Source organism: Colletes latitarsis, chromosome 10 (assembly GCF_051014445.1).
Source record: "Colletes latitarsis isolate SP2378_abdomen chromosome 10, iyColLati1, whole genome shotgun sequence".
In the NCBI taxonomy this organism is placed as follows: Eukaryota; Metazoa; Arthropoda; class Insecta; order Hymenoptera; family Colletidae; genus Colletes; species Colletes latitarsis.
Window position 1 is genome coordinate 29,613,250 of NC_135143.1, and position 27,040 is coordinate 29,640,289.

The 27,040-nt window shown below is 39.3% G+C and overlaps 2 protein-coding genes across 4 annotated transcripts; both read left to right on the forward strand.

Annotated features, from left to right (window-relative positions):
• Positions 1 to 1,996: 1,996 nt before the first annotated feature.
• On the forward strand, positions 1,997 to 12,221 carry Boss (G protein coupled receptor bride of sevenless). 3 transcript variants are annotated; one of them, XM_076775026.1, is made up of 8 exons: positions 1,997 to 3,564; positions 4,149 to 4,277; positions 4,428 to 4,916; positions 6,368 to 6,877; positions 7,441 to 7,929; positions 8,934 to 9,274; positions 10,264 to 10,500; positions 11,876 to 12,221. In XM_076775026.1, exons 1-8 carry the CDS (start codon positions 3,435 to 3,437, stop codon positions 12,131 to 12,133), a joined length of 2,583 nt encoding a protein of 860 aa, XP_076631141.1. In that variant the 5' UTR covers positions 1,997 to 3,434; the 3' UTR covers positions 12,134 to 12,221. The 3 variants fall into 3 exon arrangements, with proteins under 3 accessions (XP_076631141.1, XP_076631142.1, XP_076631143.1); XM_076775027.1 differs by having other exon boundaries at positions 10,264 to 10,452; XM_076775028.1 differs by having other exon boundaries at positions 10,264 to 10,452; positions 11,881 to 12,221.
• Positions 12,222 to 12,372: 151 nt separating this feature from the next.
• On the forward strand, positions 12,373 to 21,770 carry LOC143346690 (synaptic vesicular amine transporter). The gene is made up of 7 exons (XM_076775037.1): positions 12,373 to 13,580; positions 16,594 to 16,800; positions 17,175 to 17,441; positions 17,534 to 17,574; positions 17,922 to 18,068; positions 20,912 to 21,233; positions 21,432 to 21,770. The coding sequence occupies exons 1-7, from the start codon at positions 13,484 to 13,486 to the stop codon at positions 21,647 to 21,649; spliced, it is 1,299 nt and encodes a 432-aa protein (XP_076631152.1). The 5' UTR covers positions 12,373 to 13,483; the 3' UTR covers positions 21,650 to 21,770.
• Positions 21,771 to 27,040: the final 5,270 nt, after the last annotated feature.

Below are 27,040 nucleotides of genomic sequence, written 5' to 3' on the forward strand. Positions count from 1 at the left end.
CTTAACGCTCATATTTTTCGGGTTAACCAAGAATGAGCTTCTTTATTGGATTTGTTTCTAAAACTGCAGTTTTTGTTAATTACGATGTTGTATCTAACGTATAATTTGGAGGAAAACAAATATTATCATCCCTTAAACCGTTGGATTAAATAAATATCATTTCTCAAAGCAATCAGACTCGGGCATGAACGTTAGGGGGTTAAACGCCGTTTTGATCGATTGTACCACAATAGTAATAATATTAATATGTTACTATTCTACCAAGATAGTGCACGATAAGAAATATAGAATATACCTGGGAAAAATTTTAATGGGGGATTCTAGAAGCCAGAATAAGACGAAAATTAAGAATATCAATTTGTTGATGGAGGCTTTGCTAAAAAGTTATTAACGTTTAAAGTTCCGCCGGTACTGAATTTTTTTCTCGAAAGTGGGTAGAATTTCGGGGGTATGCGTATTCACCAAAAATGATCATAATCGACCCCCGCAACAGAAAATAATTTTTCCAAAAAGATTTGAAATTTTTTTTTTCCGTCGAAAAATTTCATACCTTCCCGAATTTTTTTCTAGAAAATGAGTAGAAATTCGGGGGTATGTGTAATGACCAAAAATGATTGTAATTAACCCCTGTAACTAAATATAATTTTTTTAGTATGATTTGAAATTTTTTAATTTTGTCTAAAAATTTCAATATCTATTCGAATTTTTTTCTCGAAAGTGGATAGGATTTCGGGGGTATGTGTAATGACCAAAAATAATTGTAATTGACCCCCGCAACAGAAAATAATTTTTCCAAAAAGATTTGAAATTTTTTTTTTCCGTCGAAAAATTTCATACCTTCCCGAATTTTTTTCTAGAAAATGAGTAGAAATTCGAGGGTATGTGTAATGACCAAAAATGATTGTAATTAACCCCTGTAACTAAATATAATTTTTTTAGTATGATTTGAAATTTTTTAATTTCGTCTAAAAATTTCAGTATCTACTCGAATTTTTTTCTCGAAAGTGGATAGGATTTCGGGGGTATGTGTAATGACCAAAAATAATTGTAATTGACCCCCGCAACCGGATATAATTTTTCCAAAACGATTTGACATTTTTGAATTTAATTGTTAATAACTTTTTAACGAAGCCTCCATCAACAAATTGGTATTCTTGATTTTCGTCTTATTTTGGCCTCTAGAATCCCCCATTAAAGTTTTTCCCAGGGATGGCTGAACACTCTGTATAAGGAAAAATAATATTTTTCAAATTCGTTGAAGGCTTCGAAAAGTTCTGCACCAATTTTATCGATACGAGTATTTTAATAGACAGAAGTTCACTGAGGTTAAATTTCTGACGCCTAATGCGTACACCCACAATTAAAAATTAAAACTTCGCTACCCCCTACACATCTAGATAACGTTACTTCCAAAGTGGCCATTCCCGATTTTACAAAAGTATCCTCATCCATCTTCGACCCCCCTCCCCTTCAAGCTTATCAGTCTCCATCGATTAACGAACAGATTCTGTCTTCTAAATTTCAATTCCCCTCGAAACAAGTATCCGTGACGTCCTTTCGGGCGTTTTAATCTCGCAGAAAGCAATCTCCATTCGACGAACTGCCAAAAAACCGATTACCCCCCCGTCAGCTATCGCGGGAAAATGAAATCCGAAAAGCAAGGTCTCGTCCGCGGAGCGTCGTGATTCCGTCCGGCCATCGATTTCGATGAAACGGAACATCGAACTAGGTTAACTCTTTTATTAGACAAAGGATCTCGCGGGGCTGTCGCGTTCGATCATAGAGAAGAGGGGTCCCTGTCGATTCCGCCATCGCGATACCAGCGCGGCCTAGCCTCCCGTCAAGAAAAGACCCCGGCTGTCAATTAGATCGCATGTGCCGGGCTTAAATGGCTGCAGAACGCACAACGTGACCGAACGTATAATACGTTTAAAAAAGGGGGAGGGTCAGAAGTATGGCTTCCGTGTTGGTCACTGTCGTGTGCAGTGCGCCAGCTGCTCCCTTCGTCGCGGTCGTGAAAGTTTCGCATCGGTGCGTCGCCGAAAACGCACCGTCGTTCAGTCGCGCCCTCGAGCCAGGACACGACGCGACGCCCTGAGGTCCGCGATCCACGACCACCGAATCGGTCCACCGAGTCCAACTGCGAAACAGAGAGGCTGCGATTGTCCGGGTGGACCTTGGGCCACGCGCGCTGCAACCGTTGCTAGATACCTGCTTGGTAAACAATGCCTGACTCATCGAGGGGAAAACCAGAGCTCGATACGATGGACGAAATGTAGACGGTTCAGATAAAGTGGACATGGGACGCGCGGGACAGTCCTCGAATCGCCGTTAGACTGCATCTGGAAATAAGTTGACGGGGTGTCGAGTTACTCGCGAGCCGTGGGCTGAAACTTGAGACGGAAGATGGCTGATTCTGGAGAGTTCAGGAAAAGGACATTGGGGACTTGGAACGAAGCGTTAGGGTTCAGTCACTCGTGAGACGTAGTCTGGAGGTTTCAGAGGAGTCACCTGTTACTCGTAGAGAAAATTAATGATATAGTCTAGAGATATTCGAAAACTTCTGTTGGAAACTAAGGTTTGATCATCGAATCGCTGCTAGGCCACCGCGCGTGGACGCGATTGAGGTTAATCAATCGGCGGACAGGTGTGCCAACCGATCGAACTTCGATAGATTGGCAGAGTCCGCGAGTCTCCGGGGCCCGGAGTTCCAGAAATAATCAGACCCAACCTAGACACTTTGGAAAGCACACAGTTCGTTCCGGGTATTACCCGTGTCAGAGTTCCCGTCGCCAAGTGAATCGATAATGGTGTATCGGACGCCAGGGGTGCAACAAGGGTTGCGAGGCTCGAGTGAATCGTCGTAGCCGAGACCCCAGATTGGTGTGGCAAAAGTGCAGGTCGCTATTAACGTGAAATGTTGGCGACGATAGTCGTAAAGTGGAAGGAGAACGTGTTCCAGGGCGATCGTTGGTCCAACAGTGGGTCCCGTCACGCGATTTAATGGATTCGATCGGAGTTAATGCGCTGCCCGGCGAGTCACGCTTCCGCGACGGATACTTGACGCTGTGAGCGACGCGTCCTGCGTGTCCTGGCGTCGTTTGCGAGCGTCGATCTCTTGGCGGGCGATCCCGGTGGTCCCTGGGGGATCGGTAGACAGGAATCATGGCTCCTCTTCTCGGTAGGAAGATCTGGCGGGGTTGACGCGACCGGAAGTCGTCCGACGATGGCGTTCGTTGTCCCTGGAATCGTGTGAGAGCGACTCGACTGCGACCAGGGGCTTCTAGACCACCCTCTTCCCCCCTTGAATGGGGTATCGATTAAACACGAAACAATGACGGGAACCTGTTCTCGCTGGAGACTTTGCACGAGCCGCGCCATGTTCTTCTGAGAGGAGGACGAGTGTGTCTGTTGTGTCGCGCCATCTGTTCTCGATGACAATCATGTTGGCCAAGGTCGTGATCTTGCTGAGCGTCGTGCGATTCGCGCTGTCGCTGGAGGACCGAACCACGTGCGCGAAGAACCGTAGCATGATCGAGATCCCCGGCGACGCTGTTCTGTCGTGTAAGAGGGGCACGGTAATGCACGGTTTACTTTCGTTAGATCTTCGGACCCAACAATGAAGGTTATGCGTAATTTTGATTCAAAAATGGTACCGATGCGTTCTTCAGGCTTCCCCGATTAAAACGAGTCCAAACACGACATACGTCAGACTACTTTTAATTTATTTAATATATATATGCAATATTACGATATTAGTTAAATGCGATCCGATTTATGTGGTGTTTGGACTCGTTTTAACCGGAAGAATCTCAGAAATGCATTGGTATCGTTTTTAAAAAGGCTAGATGAAAAATATAGAAAGTAAATATTGTTCTTATTCCACGATTATTGATCTTCTTACCGTATCTCTTTGAACTGCGTGTGCCGTTCGTTTCGTTCTATCGATTCTCTTTCTTCTCTACACTGGGTCAAGTTCCGTTTAGCTCGAAAAGGGGAAGGGATTGGGGGGGCATGAATAGTAGAAAGTAAACCGTGCAATACATTATCAAAAGGGTTAAAATTCTTCGATTTCTTTGTTTTTAAATCGTCCTGTACACTGTTACGTTTAATTGCGAATAGACATCGGTTTGTAACGTTGATTTTAGTATTCCTGGACATCAACCATGGACCCTATTGCAACATCACGTCTGCGAAGGGTCTCCAAGAAATGTCCACGGCGTTCTACGTGGTACACGCTCTGAACAAGTACGAATTCGTACCTGGACTTCCACTAGGTATATCAACGTTCGATAAAAAAGATAAACAGAAACTTTCACAGTCCTCGTTTAACATCGAAAACGCAGGAGATCCTTCTTTAGCTTCGAACAATTCTTAAACGACCCTAATGTCACTTTCAAGTCATCGTATCTATTCCAATTGCGCAGGGTTAAAAATCTTCGACACCTGCCACGACGAGATGACGGTATACAAACAGTCCCTGCAAGCAGCAGTGGACTCTGACTGCACAGATCGTTATGAATTGGGGATCCTGCTGCCAACGGAATACAGCACGATCCTGGAGCCACTTCGTAATTACAGTATACTGCCCATCAGCACGTACCACGAACAGAATCTGACGAAACCGTTGCTGAATCTGTTGGTGCACTACCTGAGCACCAGGTTCGAGAGCATCGATCTGTTGTTGGTCGAGTCAGAGTTTGCGTTGAATTTCTTCCTGGACGCCACCAGGGAGGCTGGTGTCTGCGTGAAGAATTACGCCAAGACCGTGGAGCTGGACGAGAACGACACGGAGGCTGTCATCGCCGTGATTGGAGGGAGAAACGAAGCTCGTCAGTGGATCGAACGGGGCGAGAAGCTGCAAGGGCCTAGGAAAACGTGGATCGTCCTCCCCCTGGATGGATCGAACGTCGATGGTGAGAATTTTTACTTTTCCTATAGAGGGATGTTCGACCACTCCTGGGAAAAATTTTAATGGGGGATTCTAGAGGCCAAAATAAGACGAAAATCAAGAATACCGGTTTGTTAATAGAGGCTTCGTTAAAAAGTTATTAACAATTAAATTCAAAAATTTCAAATCGTTCTGGAAAAATTCTTTCGGATGTGGGGGTCAATTACAATCATTTTTGGTCATTACACGTACCCCCGAAATCCTACCCCCTTTCGAGAAAAAAATTCGAGTAGATACTGAAATTTTTAGACAAAATTAAAAAATTTCAAATCATACTAAAAAAATTATATTTAGTTACAGGGGTTAATTACAATCATTTTTTGTCATTATACATACCCCCGAAATCCTACGCACTTTCGAGAAAAAAATTCTTTATCGAAAATCTAATTAGGTACCTAAATTTTTCGACGAAAAATAAAAAATTTTAAATCGTTCTGGAAAAATTCTTTCGGTTGTAGGGGTCAATTACAATCATTTTGAGTCATTATACATACCCCCGAATTCCTACGCAGTTTCGAGAAAAAAATTCGAGTAGATACTGAAATTTTTAGACGAAATTAAAAAATTTCCTAATCATACTAAAAAAATTATATTCAGTTACAGGGGTTAATTACAATCATATTTTGTCATTACACATACCCCCGAAATCCTATGCAATTTCGAGAAAAAAATTCCTTACCGAAAATCTAATTAAGTGCCTAAATTTTTCGACGAAAAATAAAAAATTTTAAATCGTTCTGGAAAAATTATTTTTGGTTGCGGGGGTCAATTACAATCATTTTTGATCATTACACGTACCCCCGAAATCCTACCCACTTTCTAGAAAAAAATTCGAGAAGGTGTGAAATTTTTCGTCGGAAAAAAAAAATTTCAAATCATTCTAAAAAAATTATTTTCGATTGTGGGGGTCAATTACAATCATTTTTGGTGAATAGACATACCCCCGAAATCCTGCGCATTTTTGAGAAAAAAATTAAAAACTGTCAGAACTTTAAACTTTAATAACTTTTTAACGAAGCCTAAATGGAGAAATTGGTATTCTTGATTTTCGTCTTACTTTGGCCTCTAGAATCTCTCATTAAAATTTTTCCCATGGTTGGCTGAACACCCTACGTATTTAAAATAATATTAGTTTAATTTAGCAATCGAGACGTCTATAGTCGACGCCATACTTGTTGCTTCGGAAATAGTCGCGTTTTAAAATGGTTGTTCCTATCGCGAAATCGAGAAAATTGATTTTGTAAATGGGATTACGGTAATTGGATTTTATTCAGTCCTCCCAGAAATCGGTTTAAGTTCGATTTAGCCGGGCTTGGGCGCATTTAGAGTAAACGAGGAGCGTCTGATCCGTTTAAGAAAGGTACGAGACCCGGGTGGAGTTAATCAAAAATAGATAGAAACACGTTCATTTTCCAGACCTCGTACCGCCAGGATCGTACGTCGTGAGGACGCCGCCATTCGACCTGGACCCGCTGCAGGACGTCACCTCGACGGACGATTTCCTGTCAGCGACCGGGAACACGGTGATCCACTCGTCGCACCTTCTCGGCGTCGGGAAGGCGGTGTTCGAGCTGGCGCAGGTTCTCCAGGACCTGCAGAGACGGAACTGTCACCGCGGAATGGAGACATCCTGCGTCCTGCCCCGCTTCAACCCCCGCGCCGGCTCGGAAATACGAAACTCCGACGTTTACAACGCCCTTCGTATATTGCCCAAGCTGCACTCGATTAAATACATCGTGGCGATGAGGAGCCAAACCGAACTGATCGACATGGCCACCTACAGGGTGGAACCGGCCAACTTGAAATTCAGGATCACCCCCGAATCGAGACTGCCAAAGATGCCCAAGCTGTGCCTGAAGAAGTACGCGAAAAATTGCGAAGATTGCTTGAACTTTAAGAGGAGAGGCCTACGCGGTGTCACCAGAGGTGCGTACCCAAAGCGGCCATTTTGGTAAATTCTTATTTCGATGGAAAACAAATTTTATTCTCGTCAATTTAAAAATGATTATAAGATGACCTAACACCGATGCCCCCCAAAGTTTGACACTCACAAAATCTCTGATTTCGATAAAATTATCTCCAAAACAAAGTAATTTCGGCTTAAAAATTAATTTGTTTGAACACCATAGTGACAGTCAAAGCGTTAGGTATGAACAAAATTTGACGAATAAATTAAAGGGATATCCGCTAAAGCAAATGTGAGGCTCGTCGATCTGACGGTAGTAACGTCAAAGAACTTACGAGAGGGCTTACCATTCCGGGGAACGACGGGAAACATAATACCGAATTGTCGCGTCCCGGTCTCTCCGGGTAGTACAAAAGAAAATTCTCATTAGGGGGATAATTTGATAATTAGAGAAGCGCAGCTCCGTCGAAAGGAGGAGAGGGTCGATACTACGCCCCCTCGATAGGGGCAAGAACGGTTTCTCGATAAAACGACTAGGTACTCGGGAACAAAACGGACCAACTAATGTCCCTGCTCGTTACAGATACACTCGACAGGGGTTTATTAAAGTCGGGCAACTGGATACCAATTTTCCTGACGGTGGCGGTGTGCGGCACGTTCGCCTGCGGCGTGATTGCCGTCTTCATTATCTACCGCTTCATCGCGGAGGACGTTCTCGATGGGAATCCCGCTCTAACGATCGTCCTGATACTGGCGAACATTGTCACTCTACTGACGGTCCTACCGTTCTGCATGAACGACTACTACGTGGGCGCCGAGGCACTCAACTCAAGAAAGATCCTCCTCACCACGCTTACCTTTGGAATCGACTTCTCCGTGATGCTGTCCAGAGCGTTCTTTCTGGTATTCTCCAAGGGCGGTGTATTCACGGCGCACATCAACGGATATCTGCAGGGTTTGATGGTGTTCTTCATGTTCGGTGTACAATTCGCCATATCGATCATGTTCTTCATTCTCAGCGACGAGGACTCCAGCGTCGTCGTCAGGAGCCTCGTCTTCATCGGCCTGCTAGGTAAAGTTTCTTGTCTGGTTTTTATTGTTTGAGAAACGCGAAAACGGATCGTTAATGGATGATATACGATCGAGCAATTGTATTAACTGCAAAGGCTTTGTAAGATTAATGGAAGAAAGCACAATGAGATAGTTCGCTATTACGATCACTCTGCCCGTATGCGGTCGAAACACGACTGTGAAGATGGCCGTGAACTTGGCCACCACGAGGCATCGATTGGCGGGCCCATGATCGATGCGCGCGCTTGTCACTTATGAGCAGATGCCCAATTTCGGTCTTGAGCGCATCTTTCTATGAGCCAGACGGTCTCCTGTGCATGCAGAATACGTGCCTGGGAGGTGCTGCCATTAAACGCCCTGGTGGGCCGAGTATTAATTATTCCTTGAACATCCATTAATTCTTTCATTCGCGCGTTTCGAGCCGTCACGTCGTCGGAATGAATTCAATTGCCCGTCGAACAACTTTAACACGTTAACTGTCCAAAGTTTCCCTCTACATTTGTTCACAAGTATTTCTTCCATTGTAAAGAAAATTAAAAGAAAAAAATATTGCCAACACTACGCACTGTTCCCAAGCGGGCACCCATCCAAGTATACATATACTAAATGCGCCCAAATAATGATTCGAAGATTAGAAGCACACGTCCCGATGATCTTTCTATTTAATAAACTAACCTACAAAAATTCCTGCAGAGGCCCTAAAACTACACCGTGAATAAAAATCCAATCTTTAGATCGGAGTCTACTAACCATTCCTACGAGCTCATCGTCCTTCCCCCCCCCCCCCCCCCCCCGTAGATCGAAACAGCCCTTTATTTGTACTCATCGTCGCAAAAAAAAAAAGGAAACACTTAACGAAACCGTGCGTTTACGTTTTCAATAAAACCATAAAATTGTAGTAGAATTTATCACGGTCGTTCGAGGACCCTCGACGTGCCACGGTCAAATCCCCCGGGGGTGTTTTTGATCAAAGTTTACGAACAACGTCGATAAAAACAATTCCAGGTTACGATATATTTCTGCTGGTGACGCTGTTCGTGGTGTGCTTCTTTATCGCCCGACTGCCGCGCAATTATCGCGAAGGGAAGTGTTTCTTCGGGACCTCCATCGGCCTACTGATAACCTGGGCCATCTGGCTGACCTGTTTCATCCTGGTGGAACCGGAATGCCGCGACATGGTGGTCTCCTTCGGCATCATCGCCACGGCGTACTTGATCGTCATCGGAGTTTTGATCCCTAGGACCTACTACATGATCACGCACCTGGCCAGAGGAAAGGAATACGGCCAGAGATTCGGGTCGACGGATCTGGGCCCCGATCCGAGGATAAACACGATTATGAGGCAGGTCAGAGCAACGACTTGCATCGGTAGGGTTGCCATCTCTTCGGGTTTTATGGTTCGAGGCACCGTTTTTAACGTCACGACGTTCGGAGACGAGCATCTCCTGAGAGATCAGCGACTGCTCGAGTCGCAACGAAGTAAATTGTCCGTGCAGAGGCTATCCCCTCCATAATTGTAACTTAATAGAAATCTGCACGCTCGCGCCCTCTGTCCTCCCAGCGGCGAAGCTGCTTGGCATGGCGTAAAGATACGGAATCACGACTGTTCTATAATTAAATTTTCCATTGTCGGATTTTCAAAATAGAAAATTCATTATTTGAAAATATGGCAACCCTACGAATCAGCCATGTTTGAATCCCACGATACGTGTTACACCTTTTTTTCTTTTTAAACATAACCTGTACGTTTTTGTAGCGACGTAGCTTGTAAGAATTTGTTCCTGCTCTCCCTGTATTTTTCCCTTTCCCTTCATTTACTTTCCACGTAGAAATATATTTTGTTACATCCCGAAATATCTCCTTTTTAGTTGAATAAAGTGCTTATGTTTCTGTTCTGACCACTATTTTATTTACCTCGTAATGCTTCTAGCGTATTAATTTAGAATTCTTGTTAGTAATTTCAGTACTCTTGAAATATGTGAAGGGGACAATATTTCGAACAACAAAATCCTCATGAATAACATAAGAGTTAGTGAAATGCAATACATACCATAAAAAATAGGTGGTTGTTCAAAATGTTGACCTTGACACATTTCAGGGTTATCGAAGTGAGAACCCAACTCCCAATCGAATAATTAAAACCAAAAACGTTCAAAATTCTTTTCATACCACAATACTCTTCTTCGTCGAAAAAATACGACCTTGAGAAAATTTCCTTGTCATAATGTTTGATGCTTTCAAGCGAGTAATGTTTCCCTCGCCATTTTTTGATCGTATCAAAGACTAGAGTCAGGTATTGAAACGGTCCGCATGAAAGGTATTTTCTGTTGCGCAGACACGGCCGTTTTACGATTACGTGCACCCCGCCGGAGGAAGCGTGACGAATTTGCAGGTAGCCTCCGCGTACCCGAACTACTACGGTAGCTCGAGCCCGAACCAAAAGTACCTGGCCCAAACCAGGAGCCCAGACACGAGGAGGGTCCCCGGATACAACAACTACGGATTCCACACGGAGATGCGAGAAGTGAATAACGCTTACAAAATACCGCAAGTCTGCATCGAGGATGCGGACGTGAGACTTTTTTACCACTTTTTACCCCGGGACCGCGTTTTTCCCCCACATTTTTCTCGTAGCTTCGAACGGTTGCGCGCAAGATTCGCATACTGGCACGCGTATCCGTTCGAACGACTGTTCGCGGCGCAGTATTGCCTCGCTAGTTGCATCGCGCGCCGCCCGGATACATGCAACGAACTCGTTACCCACCATCTGTCTTTCAGATGTAATTTTGTTGTTAGTAGAACATCTGAATCTTACGTCAGTTTGGAGCTTCGTAGAGTACCTCGCTTCTTGCATCGATTTGTGTTAGGGATACTTGCAAAAAATCTTGAAAATTTAGATTCCTGGGAAAAATTTTAATGGTGGATTCTAGAGGCCAAAATAAGACGAAAATCAAGAATGCCAATTTCTTGATGGAGGCTTCGATATAAAGTTATTAACAATTAAATTCTAAAATTTCAAATCGTTCTGGAAAAATTATTTTCGGTTGCGGGGGTCAACTGCGATAATTTTTGGTGAATAGACATACCCTCGAAATCCTACGCACTTTCGAGAAAAAAATTCAAGCAGATACTGAAATTTTTAGACGAAATTAAAAAATTTCAAATCATACTAAAAAAATTATAGTTAGTTGCAGGGGTTAATTACAATCATTTTTTGTCATTATACATACCCCTCAAATCCTACCCAGTTTCGAGAAAAAAAATTCAAGTAGATATTGAAATTTTTAGGCGAAATTAATTAATTTCAAATCATACTAAAAAAATTATATTTAGTTACAGGGGTTAATTACAAGCATTTTTGGTCCATACACATACCCTTGAAATCCTACCCAGTTTCGAGAAAAAAATTCCCTACTGAAAATCTAATTAAGTGCCGAAATTTTTCGACGAAAAAGAAAATTTCAAATCGTTCTGGAAAAATTATTTTCGATTCCAGGGATCAACTACGATAATTTTTGGTGAATAGACATACCCATGAAATCTTGCGCATTTTCGCGAAAAAAATTCAGTACGAACGGAACTTTAAACGTTAATAACATTTTAACGAAGCCTCCATCAACAAATTGTTATTCTTAATTGTCGTCTTATTTTGACCTCTAGAATCCCCCATTAAAATTTTTCCCAAAGGTAGCCGAACACCCTGTATGCAACGATCGCTCCAGCTGAATACGAACAGTGGAGGGAGTGATTCGTTGCAAGTATCCCTAACGCGAATTGGTGCAAGAAGCGAGGCAATACCATAGGCGTTTTAGAAGGGTCGTTCAAAGTCAAATCGATCGCCTTTTTCTTGGGGAATAAGGTAATCGATTTAGCGTGGAATGTGGCGAAAAAGAAAAATGGCGTCGGTTCGAAGTTACCGTTAAGAACTGAAGAAGTAACGTTTCCAGTCAAGAACGAGCCCTGCGGAAAGGAGCAGCGTGAATTCCGCGTACGCCCGACCCAAGTGCAACCGGAAGAAGAAAACCAGGGACGAGAAAGACTGCATAGAGACCGACGTCTACGTCGAGAATAACCACGGAACCGTTCGCAGATCCCACGACGAGATCTATCCCGCGAGATCCATCAGTCCCAGATTGGCGCAAATGGAGGCGACCATCCGCGAGGAGGACGAAGAGGACAACGTAACGAGGATAACGCGATTCTGAGACTCTAATCCGCCAGTGTTCGTATTGTAGTCACGCGCCGCATAGAGAACTGTGCTCCCGTTGAAATAAATCCTTTTGGTTCGAGTGATCGAGTGGCGGACGGAATTATTTTTTTTCTTCTTTTATCACTTAGATTCCAGCTTTATCGATTTTCATTCTATCGACCTAACTCTATCGTCTTTGTGCGGTCGCCTCCCGTACTCACCACCAGAGGGCCACGCTCTTGTCTCTCTCGCAAGCGCTCGACCGACATCTAAGTCAAGGCTCGCTAGCATGTCTTATCGATAAGTTTACTGTCCTCCATCTCTCATCAACAGGACTTCATCTTTAAATGGCTTCTCTGATCGAAATAACTCGCGAAATTACCCTAGTTTATAGAACATATTCCGAGAGTCGACGTAAATTTAACATCGAACCGGAAACTTGGAACCGTTCAATTTCCCGATGCGCTCGGACCGTCATTATCGACTTAATTAAAGTACAAAACGAAGCGACACCGTAGCGGAGCCCTTGTGCGACGGAAGGACTCCGCAGAGAACCAATTTCGCGTGTTCCCCTCTGAAATTGCATTACGGGACGATCGTAATTCCGCAATCAGGGCACAGGTGTACGTTCCGTTGGAATATCGATGACAGTGACGCAACCGGAAACCCGCAGGATTCCGCCAACGATCGAGACCCGAACGAAGTAGTTGTCCACAGTACCAATTAAAAAATAAAAACCAATTGAACGCCAAGAAGACATCGATTCTCGAATATTATTACAAAAAGATATTCTAATATAAGAGGGGCTGGGTGCTTCGAGAGGACACAATAGACGGGAAATTCGATTTTCCTAAAACTCTTCGCGCGCCACGGTAAGAATTCCACGTCCTTCGAGTAGTTTTCCACGCCATGAGGCCACCCGTTGGAAAATAACGAACATCCAGGGGTGTCTGGCGGTGGACGATAAGCGGCCATAACGGGCGATAAATCGAAAAGTGCATCGGCTCGTGAAAGGGCCCCTGGTGCTCGAGAGCGTCACGGACTCGCAGATTCCGAAAAAGCTTCTGCGCACAAGGACTCCGCCGCGAACGCTATAAAAGCTCGATCGGGACTGGTTCGCTTTCCAGTCACGTATATACACCTCTGTTTCTCCGTTATCGGGAGCGGAATTTCGAAAGGGTTGCTCCGCGAATCATTCCCGCGACAGTCGATATTTCAGTTTTATTTTCTTCGACCATCGTTCGAGCGATAACAAAATGGGGAAAACAAACCGAGAACTCGAACGGTAGCGACCGCCTCGAAGAACTGGACGCTGGTGATCGTTTGTCGCGCGCCTCGCTTCCGGAATCTCGTTTCGACGGCCACGATGACGATGTTCGAAAATATGAAGTACTCCCGGCTCATCCCCGTCGCTGTCGTCTACCTGAGCCTCTTCCTGGATAACGTTTTGCTCACGGTTGTCGGTAAATACTATTTGGATGCCTCCACTGATTTTTCTTAAAAATTCTTTTTTTATTTCTGATAAATTTATTGTAACGTTATGGGGAAATGTTGATTCAGACTTTTTTGTAGGCCTCCACGACCCCCACTTCATAAATAAATTTCAATAAAATACACTCACTATTGTGGGAGTTATGATCGTTTGAAAATTGGACCATTTTTATGATGTTTTCGGTAAAGAATTCTAATAAATTTGTTTTGAAGTTCTAGGGAAATGTTGATTAATACTTTTTTGTAGGCATCCATGTCCCCCACTTCATAAATAAATTTCAATAAAATACAATCACTATTGTGGGAGTTATGATCGTTTGAAAATTGGACCATTTTTATGATGTTTTCGGTAAAGATTTCTAATAAATTTGTTTTGAAGTTCTAGGGAAATGTTGATTAATACTTTATTGTAGGCATCCATGCCCCCCAATTCATAAATAAATTTCAATAAAATACACTCGCTATTGTGGGAGTTATGATCGTTTGAAAATTGGACCATTTTTATGATGTTTTCGGTAAAGAATTCTAATAAATTTGTTTTGAAGTTCTACGGAAATTTTGATTAATACTTTTTCGTAGGCATCCATGACCCCTACTTCATAAATAAATTTCAATAAAATACAATCACTATTGTGGGAGTTATGATCGTTTGAAAATTGGACCATTTTTATGATGTTTTCGGTAAAGATTTCTAATAAATTTGTTTTGAAGTTCTAGGGAAATGTTGATTAATACTTTATTGTAGGCATCCATGCCCCCCAATTCATAAATAAATTTCAATAAAATACACTCGCTATTGTGGGAGTTATGATCGTTTGAAAATTGGACCATTTTTATGATGTTTTCGGTAAAGAATTCTAATAAATTTGTTTTGAAGTTCTACGGAAATTTTGATTAATACTTTTTCGTAGGCATCCATGACCCCTACTTCATAAATAAATTTCAATAAAATACAATCACTATTTTAGGAGTTATGATCGTTTGAAAATGGGACCATTTTTATGACCACACATTATGTTTTCGGTAAAGATTTCTAATAAATTTGTTTTGAAGTTCTAGGGAAATGTTGATTAATACTTTTTTGTAGGCATCCATGCCCCCCAATTCATAAATAAATTTCAATAAAATACACTCACTATTGTGGGAGTTATGATCGTTTGAAAATGGGACCATTTTTATGACCACACATTATGTTTTCGGTAAAGATTTCTAATAAATTTGTTTTGAAGTTCTACGGAAATTTTGATTAATACTTTTTCGTAGGCATCCATAACCCCCACTTCATAAATAAATTTCAATAAAATACACTCACTATTGTGGGAGTTATGATCGTTTGAAAATGGGACCATTTTTATGACCACACATTATGTTTTCGGTAAAGATTTCTAATAAATTTGTTTTGAAGTTCTAGGGAAATGTTGATTAATACTTTTTTGTAGGCATCCATGCCTCCCACTTCATAAATAAATTTCAATAAAATACACTCACTATTGTGGGAGTTATGATCGTTTGAAAATTGGACCATTTTTATGATGTTTTCGGTAAAGAATTCTAATAAATTTGTTTTGACGTTCTACGGAAATTTTGATTAATACTTTTTCGTAGGCATCCATGACCCCCACTTCATAAATAAATTTCAATAAAATACAATCACTATTGTAGGAGTTATGATCGTTTGAAAATGGGACCATTTTTATGACCACACATTATGTTTTCGGTAAAGATTTCTAATAAATTTGTTTTGAAGTTCTAAGGAAATGTTGATTAATACTTTTTTGTAGGCATCCATGCCCCCCACTTCATAAATAAATTTCAATAAAATACAATCACTATTCTAGGAGTTATGATCGTTTGAAAATTGGACCATTTATATGACAACACATTATGTTTTCGGTAAAGAATTTTTTTCTCGAAAGCGCATAGGATTTCGGGGGTATGTATAATGACCTAAAAGGATTATGATTGACCTCCTCAACCGAAAATAATTTTTCCAAAACGATTTGAAATTTTTTTTTTCCGTCGAAAAATTTCACACCTTCTCGAATTTTTTTCTAGAAAGTGAGTAGGATTTCGGGGGTATGTCTATTCACCAAAAATGATTATAATTGACCTCCTCAACCGACAATAATTTTTCCAAAACGATTTGAAATTTTTTTTTTCCGTCGAAAAATTTCACACCTTCTCGAATTTTTTTCTAGAAAGTGAGTAGGATTTTGGGGGTATGTCTATTCACCAAAAATGATTGTAATTGACCTCCTCAACCGAAAATAATTTTTCCAAAACGATTTGAAATTTGTTTTTTCCGTCGAAAAATTTCACACCTTCTCGAATTTTTTTCTAGAAAGTGAGTAGGATTTCAGGGGTATGTCTATTCATCAAAAATGATTGTAATTGACCTCCTCAACCGAAAATAATTTTTCCAAAACGATTTGAAATTTTTTTTTTCCGTCGAAAAATTTCACACCTTCTCGAATTTTTTTCTAGAAAGTGGGTAGGATTTCGGGGGTATGTCTATTCACCAAAAATGATTGTAATTGACCTCCTCAACCGAAAATAATTTTTTCAAAACGATTTGAAATTTTTTATTTCCGTCGAAAAATTTTACACCTTCTCGAATTTTTTTCTCGAAAGTGCGTACGATTTCAAGGGTATGTCTAATGACCAAAACTGATTGTAATTGACCCCCGCAACTGAAAATAATTTTTTCAGAATGATTTGAAATTTTTTTTTTCGCCAAAAAATGTAGACACCTGCCCCCTGTCGATTTGTCTTAAGAATTCGTTTTTGGGGGCCCTTTTCTTCCCTTAGCGGTCGTCCAAAAAGAATTTGGAGCCGGGGCATTTTATTGAACGGAAAAGGGACATCGATCAAGGCGATTTCGAAGCACATGGGTAGATTAGGGCTTTGGAAATCCCACGCAAAAACAGTCTCTATTCATTTTCGCTTACGACGCGCGCGAAATCCTTGGGATTTTCTACGTTTCAGTGCCGATTATTCCCGATTACCTCTGCACCATCGACGAAAACTCGACAACTGCCGAGAACGATGAAAACGGACGAGTGGGATTATTGCTGAGCTCGAAGGCGTTGGTACAATTAATACTAAATCCAGCGGTGGGCACTCTAACTGGTACCTTGGGATATACCAAGCCATTGTTCCTCGGGAATCTAAGTCTCCTGCTGGCAGCTATGCGTAAGCTTGCTTCTTTCTCACCTTCAAATCGTGCCCGGACTAATAACCCTAATGCAAAGCTTCGATCGACCGTCTGCAACTATAAGAATCGATAAATTCGAATTCTCTGCAACACTTTTACAATATTGCCTTAGCTCCTTGCCCTGAATTGCTATTAATTTAAAATATTAATATTTTAACTGTATAATTTTCTAAAAAAGCCAATAAAATGTATTATTTGATATCGATTAGTGGCTTCGAATTTTTTCCAGCAAGAATGTTGCTAATTTTAATAAATTCCACGCGTCGATCGATGAAGCACAGTTTATTTGTGAAAATTTAATTTAATCTAGTACGATCCCCATACTGAACGTCGAGTGCAATAATGGTTTTAGTGTTCGCGTTTGGGCAGACTTACGAGGTCCTCTTCTTGGCCAGAAGCGTCCAGGGGATATCCTCCGCGTGCATAGGAGTATCCGGGATGTCGCTGGTAGCCTCTCAGTACCCGGACGAAGAGAAAAGGTCGAAGATCATGGGCTTCGTCCTGGGAAGCATCGCTCTGGGCGTTCTGGTGGGGTATCCCATTGGCTCGGTGCTCTACGATCTCGAAGGAAAAATGGCGCCCTTCTTGCTGGTGTCCTGTTTCATCGTAGTCGCCATATGTAATCTTACGAATCCCTCTCCCTCGATAAATTTTTCGAAATACCAATTTGATATTATAAAATGTTAATTTTCAATATTTGCAACGTTTCAGGTTTGCAGATTTTAGCGCTGGACATCGAGACGAAGGTCGAAGTGAGTACAACATAGACGAAACGAGTGACTTTTGTGAATTTTTCAAAGCAGAATTGTTAGAGATATTCTACTTTAAATTCTACAAAATTTGAAGAATCGAAATTATTCAAATTTGATTGAATAGTTATGGTCCTATACGTAATGATTTAATTTGGAGCCTCGATTTATATTTTTGATATTCTCCAAACTTACGGTTACCAAAAGCATTGCAAACAATTCGAACGGAAAGCGTTCCTTCTCGCTGATAAATAAAACAGGGTTCACTCCAGTCGCCATTTTAAATTATTCATCTTATACATTATTCCACTGTACACCGCGTGATTTAAATAATGTAAATAATTCTGCAGTCTAGGGAACAAGAAACGTCCTGGACACACCTGCTCTCCGATCCGCATATACTCATCATCTTCGGAGCCATATGGTGCTCGACCTCACCAATGGCAATCTTGGAGTCCTGCTTGCCAATATGGCTGCAAACTCGCATAAAACCGGAGGTTGGAAATCATTTTCTAATTAATACGTACATACGCATCTATTAAAAATATATAGTATTCATATGTCCAGCCAATGCAGAAATCTATCTTTGCAAAAATGGTACTTTCCCATTTTTAACATCAACAGGAATCTTGTATTATCCAGTATAATTGCTATTAAAAATATTCAGAGTATCCATGGGGGCCAGCCAATGCAAAAATCTATCTTTACAAAAATGGCACTTCCCAATTTGTGGTATCAACACGAATCTTGTATTTTCCAATATGATGGATATTAAAAATATTCAGAGTATCCATAGGGGCCAGCCAATGCAAAAATCTATCTTTACAAAAATGGCACTTTCCAATTTGTGGTATCAACACGAATCTTGTATTTTCCAATATGATGGATATTAAAAATATTCAGAGTATCCATAGGTCTAGTCAATGCAAAGATCTATCTTTGCAAAAATGGCACTTTCCAATTTGTGGTATCAACACGAATCTTGTATTTTCCAATATGGTGGCTATTAAATATATCCATAGGTCTAGCCAATGCAAAAATCTATCTTTGCAAAAATGGCACTTTCCAATTTATAATATCAACACAAATCTTGTATTTTCCAATACGATGGCTATTAAAAATATCCATAGGTCTAGCCAATGCAAAAATCTATCTTTGCAAAAATGGCACTTTCCAATTTGTGGTATCAGCACGAATCTTGTATTTTGCAATATGATGGCTATTGAACATATTCAGAGTATCCATAGGTCTAGCCAATACAAAAATCTATCTCTGCCAAAATGGTACTTTCTAATTTTTAACATCAACAGGAATCTTGTATTTTCCAGTATAATGGCTATTAAAAATATTCAAAGTAGCCATAGGTCTAGTCAATGCAAAGATCTATATTTACAAAAATGGCACTTTCCAATTTGTGGTATCAACACGAATCTTGTATTTTCCAATATGATGGCTATTAAAAATATTCAGAGTATCCATAGGGCCAGCCAATGCAAAGATCTATCTTTGCAAAAATGGCACTTTCCAATTTGTGGTATCAGCACGAATCTTCTATTTTCCAATATGATGGCTATTGAACATATTCAGAGTATCCATAGGGCCAGCCAATGCAAAGATCTATCTTTGCAAAAATGGCACTTTCCAATTTGTAATATCAACAGGAATCTTGTATTTTGCAATATGATGGCTATTGAACATATTCAGAGTATCCATAGGTCTAGCCAATACAAAAATCTATCTCTGCCAAAATGTACTTTCTAATTTTTAACATCAACAGGAATCTTGTATTTTCCAGTATAATGGCTATTAAAAATATTCAAAGTAGCCATAGGTCTAGTCAATGCAAAGATTTATCTTTGTAAAAATGGCACTTTCCAATTTGTGGTATCAACACGAATCTTGTATTTTGCAATATGATGGCTATTGAACATATTCAGAGTATCCATAGGTCTAGCCAATACAAAAATCTATCTCTGCCAAAATGGTACTTTCTAATTTTTAACATCAACAGGAATCTTGTATTTTCCAGTATAATGGCTATTAAAAATATTCAAAGTAGCCATAGGTCTAGTCAATGCAAAGATCTATCTTTGCAAAAATGGCACTTTCCAATTTGTGGTATCAGCACGAATCTTCTATTTTCCAATATGATGGCTATTAAAAATATTTAGAGTAGCCATAGGTCTAGTCAATGCAAAGATCTATCTTTGCAAAAATGGTACTTTCCAATTTTTAATATCAACATGAATCTTGCATTTTCCAATATGATGGCTATTAAAAATATTCAGAGTATCCATAGGTCTAGCCAATGCAAAGATTTATCTTTGCAAAAATGGTACTTTCTAATTTTTAACATCAACAGGAATCTTGTATTTTCCAGTATAATGGCTATTAAAAATATTCAGAGTATCCATAGGGGCCAGCCAATGCAAAGATCTATCTTTGCAAAAATGGCACTTTCCAATTTGTAATATCAACACGAATCTTCTATTTTCCAATATGATGGCTATTAAAAATATTCAGAGTATCCATAGGGCCAGCCAATGCAACGATCTATCTTTGCAAAAATGGCACTTTCCAATTTGTGGTATCAACACGAATCTTGTATTTTCCAATATGATGGCTATTGAACATATTCAGAGTAGCCATAGGTCTAGTCAATGCAAAGATCTATCTTTGCAAAAATGGCACTTTCCAATTTGTGGTATCAACACGAATCTTGTATTTTGCAATATGATGGCTATTGAACATATTCAGAGTATCCATAGGTCTAGCCAATACAAAAATCTATCTCTGCCAAAATGGTACTTTCTAATTTTTAACATCAACAGGAATCTTGTATTTTCCAGTATAATGGCTATTAAAAATATTCAAAGTAGCCATAGGTCTAGTCAATGCAAAGATCTATCTTTGCAAAAATGGTACTTTCCAATTTGTAATATCAGCACGAATCTTCTATTTTCCAATATGATGGCTATTAAAAATATTCAGAGTATCCATAGGGCCAGCCAATGCAACGATCTATCTTTGCAAAAATGGCACTTTCCAATTTGTGGTATCAACACGAATCTTGTATTTTCCAATATGATGGCTATTAAATATATCCATAGGTCTAGCCAATGCAAAAATCTATCTTTCCAAAAATGGCACTTTCCAATTTATAATATCAACACAAATCTTGTATTTTCCAATACGATGGCTATTAAAAATATCCATAGGTCTAGCCAATGCAAAAATCTATCTTTGCAAAAATGGCACTTTCCAATTTTTAATATCAACACGAATCTTTTTTTCTAATATGATGGAATTTCAGAGTATTTAAAAAATTTCTTTGTTGCAGAAATGGCAGCTAGGAACAGTGTTCATCCCAGACAGCGTGGGGTACCTGATCGGGACGAATTTCTTCAGCATGATCGCTTATCGCTACGGTCGTAGCAAAGTCGCAGTTTTGGCCATGTTGGTCGTGGGCATAAGTGCCATTTTGATTCCGTCGGCCAGTACCATGTCGCAGCTGATAATCCCACACTTGGGAATGGGCCTGGGAATCGGAGTGGCTGACGCAGCTCTGGTGCCACTGTTGGCCAGCTTGGTGGACCAAAATGGCGACTACGGTCCCGTTTACTCCATTCAACAAGTGGCTGTTAGCCTGGCTTATTCGCTTGGTAATTAAATCTTTTCATACTAGGAAATTTTGTAAAATAATTTACAGACTTTATATCGAATCTAAAATTTCTTGAAAAAAAATTATAGGAGCCAAAATGTCCATCAAAAAATGACGATAGCCATTTACTAATTTTTTGATGGGTGTTTTTGAGTCCTCATTTTTGACTCCTTAATTTGTTATGAAATATTTCTTCAAGGGCCAATTTTGGGAGGCGAAATGGTGAAAGCGATTGGTTTCCAATGGGTGATGGGGATCATCGGGCTGATAAACATTGGCTATTGTCCACTGTTAATATATCTAGCCCTCGAAAGGAGGAAATTACTGACGCAGGACGAGGACAAGAGGGATTACGACACTTTTCAGAAATCGGCGACCAAGTACGAGCGATTTCACGACTCCGACGACGATCTTTGATCGCTCGTGTTGCTCCAACAACTTCAATTGTTCGAGCAAATTAAAGAGAAGACATTTATGCAAATCCCTCGAGAAATTATCGACGTTGCAGAGCAACAAAAGTATTTTAAAGTATTCAAAAGTATTTAAATATATATATTATTGTCATTTATACAAAACAGTTGTTCTTCGAAGAGATTTACCATAAGTTTAACCATTCCAAAAATTGAATAAATAAGTACAAAAATAAATGGTATCGATGTTGAACGGATTATTGTTACAAATCAAATTTTATATAGCTCCATATCACTGTATATTAACTATTCTAATAATTTTGTTATTTGTGTAAACGTAAATGAAGAATAAAATTTTTATTTCTAACGAGGGCTACTGCCACCTCGAGAACGTTGAAAGGGAATAACAATCACTGTAATTATGCTCTAGGGGACAAGAAAAATTAATCGCAAGTATCGATAGGGAAAAATAATTTCCTTCGAGAGAAAAGAGCAGGGTAATTAACCTTCAGAGGTTCGTATCAATTACCACAGCCGCTCCACGTTGAATTCATGCCTCGAGAACGTTCAGAAACAACATTAGCAACATCATTGTACTTCCACTTAACTGTACCATAGGGAGTAACTCCATCCTAAGTTATAACGAAGTAAATTACCATCTCCCAAATTACTAAGCAATGTCCCGAGGCTGTTAGGCGAGCCACGACAGCGTCCAAGGAAGTTTCCTCAGCTCTGAGGAAGCCAAGACATTAACGGAATTTCGAAACGTCGCTGCTGACGAGGTCCGAAACGTATCGATACGTTCGAACAATTGTCAAAATTTCCATTTGGAACAAAAGATAACTAGACTACTAGAATTTAAAGATTACTAGACTGTGGATATTTATGCATTTATGGGAAATTTTAATTCGGAAAAAAATACACAATGAAAGGGGCGATCTTTTTCTTGAAAATGCGTAAGATTTCGGGGTTATGTGTGTGGCGCTGCTTCGACGCGGTGTGGAAACTCGTGAGAATCGTAGGAGGATAGAAAAAGAAAGGAAGGGGCGCGTTTCGTCTGGGGCCTGCTAGTGGACCCATCAATAAGGCCCTAGCAGGCCCTGTTTTACTGGGATATTGGGAAGTCGGTCGAGGAATGTATATGACCCAGGGAAAAATTTTAAGGGGGGATTCTAGAAGCCAAAATAAGACGAAAATCAAGAATATCAATTTGTTAATAGAGGCTTCGTTAAAAAGTTATTAACAATTGAATTCAAAAATTTCAAATCGTACTGGAAAAATTATTTTCGGTTGAGGGGGTCAATTACAATCATTTTTGGTGAATAGATATACCCTCGAAATCCTACCCACTTTCAAGAAAAAAATTCGATTAGGTACTGAAATTTTTCGACGAAATTAAAAAATTCCAAATCATACTAAAAAAATTATATTTAGTTGCGGGGGTCAATTACAATCATTTTTGGTCATTAGACATACCCTCGAAATTCTACTCATTTTCGAGAAAAAAATTCGAAAAGGTTGTGAAATTTTTAGGCGAAATTAAAAAATTTCAAATCATACTAAAAAAATTATATTTAGTTGCGGGGGTCAATTACAATCATTTTTGGTGAATAGATATACCCTCGAAATCCTAGCCACTTTCAAGAAAAAAATTCAATTAGGTACTGAAATTTTTCGACGAAATTAAAAAATTCCAAATCATACTAAAAAAATTATATTTAGTTGCGGGGGTCAATTACAATCATTTTTGGTCATTAGACATACCCTCGAAATTGTACTCATTTTCGAGAAAAAAATTCGAAAAGGTTGTGAAATTTTTAGGCGAAATTAAAAAATTTCAAATCATACTAAAAAAATTATATTTAGTTGCGGGGGTCAATTACAATCATTTTTGGTGAATAGATATACCCTCGAAATCCTAGCCACTTTCAAGAAAAAAATTCAATTAGGTACTGAAATTTTTCGACGAAATTAAAAAATTCCAAATCATACTAAAAAAATTATATTTAGTTGCGGGGGTCAATTACAATCATTTTTGGTCATTAGACATACCCTCGAAATTGTACTCATTTTCGAGAAAAAAATTCGAAAAGGTTGTGAAATTTTTAGGCGAAATTAAAAAATTTCAAATCATACTAAAAAAATTATATTTAGTTGCAGGGATCAATTACAATCATTTTTGGTGAATAGACCTACCCCCGAAATCCTACCCACTTTCAAGAAATAAATTCGATTAGGTGCCTAAATTTTTCGACGAAAAAAAAAATTTCAAATCGTTCTGGAAAAATTATATTTAGTTGCAGATGCCAATTACAAGCATTTTTGATCATTACACATACCCCCGAAATCCTACACATTTTCAAGAAAAAAATTCGAATAGGTGGACAAATTTTTCGACAAAATTTGAAAATTCAAACTCATTCTGGAAAAATTATATTCGGCTGCGGGGGACAATTACAATCATTTTTGGTGAATAGACATACCCTCGAAATCCTACCCACTTTCTAGAAAAAAATTCAGTAAGGGCGAAACTTTAAACGTTAATAACTTTTTAACGAAGCTTCCACCATCAAATTGGTATTCTTGATTTTCGTCTTATTTTAACCTCTACAACCCCCCATTAAAATTTTTCTCAGGGGTGGCTGAACACCCATAGCAATCGAGGGGTTGCAACTAAATAGCAACCCTCTGGTGGCGAGCATGGAAGGTGACGCCACATATGTATTTACCAAAAATGATTGCAATTGACTCCTGCAGCTAATAATAATTTTTTTAGAACGATTAGAAACTTTTTAATTTTGTCGAAAAATTTGTCCACCTACTCGAATTTTTTTCTCAAAAATGCGTAGGATTTCGGGGGTATGTTCGTTCACCAAAAATGATTGTAATTAACCCCCGCAACCGAAAATAATTTTTTAAGAATGATTTGAAATGTTCTGTTTTCGCCGAAAAATTCAGGCACCAACCCCCTGTCGATTTTTCCTAAAAATTCGTTTTTCATTTTTTATAAATTTGTTTGACGCCGTATGCAAATTTTGTTGAATAGTTTTCTGTAGGTATTCATGAGCTCTATTTCATACATAAATTTTAATGAAAAGCACTCACAACTGTAGGAGTTATAGTCGTTTAAAAATTACACCATGGCTCCTCTACATAGCTATTTAATTAATTCTATTAATAGAAATATGAATTTTCCCATATATCAGTCTATTTATTACGTTTCTTATTATTTTATTTTGAAACGATATGTACTCAAGAGGTTCACAAAAAAGAAAAATGGGGTTTTTTGAAATTCATCATCCTTGTTTCTTGCTAAAAAAAAATTTGTTGATCCCTGGATTACGCGGTATAAAATGGGGAGATCGTACCGTTTCGTCGAGATTTTTATTTCAATCCGTAGGGGGAAAGCTTTCGAGATGACGTTTCCACGTTACCGGAAACCACGTAGCGCGGACGAGGGAAAATTGCACACGGTTAACGCGGTTCAACCGCGGCTCGCGCAATGAACGGAAAGCGTGCTCGAGCGGCCGCAGTCAAACGACTAATTATCCCTTGAATTGCTCGCAACTAAATTACCGTGTGTAATTACACCGGCGTGACGGCGATGCAAAAGTGTTTAGGTATTTTAATAACGATATTTTTCCGAGTCGGATATCCCGTCCCGTGCTAAAGGTGTCCAAATACGAGTTTAAATCGAGTCGACTATTACGAAAATTTTTATTTAAAAAAATGGAACACCGGAATATCTTCCAGTAGCAACGAAACGAGTAAAAGTTTAAGTATAAAGCAATTTCAGCGCCCACGATGATATCGTCGATGTCCCGAAAGGTTGAATGTCAACGAGCGCCTAAAAGTAGGCCAGAGATGGTTAAAAAGTTTATTCGATCGAACGATCAAATATTATTTACATATTTCGTGGAATATTTAATTTTACGATTGAATTTCTTTATTTTTATTCCATTACGAAATTTAAATTTCCCATAAATGCTATAATTCTGAGTGAAAATCTGATTCTATGGATCGAGCTATTGGCATTTAACATCGCAATTAGGATTCGTGATAAAAAAGAATGGTAAAAGAAGGCACGATCGAGACCGGAAACGGAGTGTTACGGGCGATACGGAAACGGTCGATGCTCGATATTAATTCCATTTTCGCGTGCCGGAGGAACGTTAAAAGTTAACTGGCGATCAGAACTGGATTAAAAATTGAAAAATTAGAGTAGAAAATGTATTTACGACTAAGGTTCTTTAATACACTGGGAACGCATTTACGCCCAACGACAGAGGGAAGTTAAAGCAAAAAAAAATTATATTTAGATCGCGTGGTTACGTCACGTATACTGGTACGTTACATACAAGGTTGAAAACTAAAAGTTGCGATAAAATTTTTAATTCTTTAAAGCTGATAATCGCGCTCATTTTCTGTGTATTCAAAGTTGGAGGTAAAAGTTGCGAACTGTACAAAGGCACCTAAAATAGGTCACCGGAATAACTGGCCCACTTTTTAAAAAAATATATCCAATATTACGCGGAAAATTTTTGTCAAAATTCGTCAATTTTTTTCTTGAAAATGCATAGGAATTCGAGGGTATGTCTATTCACCAAAAATGATTGTAATTGACCCCCGCAACTAAATATAATTTTTTTAGTATGATTTGGAATTTTTTAATTTCGTCGAAAAATTTCAGTACCTAATCGAATTTTTTTCTTGAAAGTGGGTAGGATTTCGGGGGTAGGTCTATTCACCAAAAATGATTGTAATTGATCCCTGCAACTAAATATAATTTTTTTACTATGATTTGGAAATTTTTAATTTCGTCGAAAAATTTCAGAATCTACTCGAATTTTTTTCTCGAAAGTGCGTAAGATTTCGGGGGTAGGTCTATTCACCAAAAATGATTGTAATTGATCCCTGCAACTGAATATAATTTTTTTAGTACGATTTGGAATTTTTTAATTTCGTCTAAAAATTTCAGAATCTGCTCGAATTTTTTTCTCGAAAGTGCGTAAGATTTCGAGGGTATGTCTATTCACCAAAAATGATTGTAATTGACCCCCGCAACTAAATATAATTTTTTTAGTATGATTTGGAATTTTTTAATTTCGTCGAAAAATTTCAGTACCTACTTGAATTTTTTTCTTGAAAGTGGGTAGGATTTCGGGGGTATGTCTATTCACCAAAAATGATTGTAATTGACCCCCGCAATTAAATATAATTTTTTTAGTATGATTTGGAATTTTTTAATTTCGTCGAAAAATTTCAGTACCTAATCGAATTTTTTTCTTGAAAGTGGGTAGGATTTCGGGGGTATGTCTATTCACCAAAAATGATTGTAATTGACCCCCGCAACTAAATATAATTTTTTTAGTATGATTTGGAATTTTTTAATTTCGTC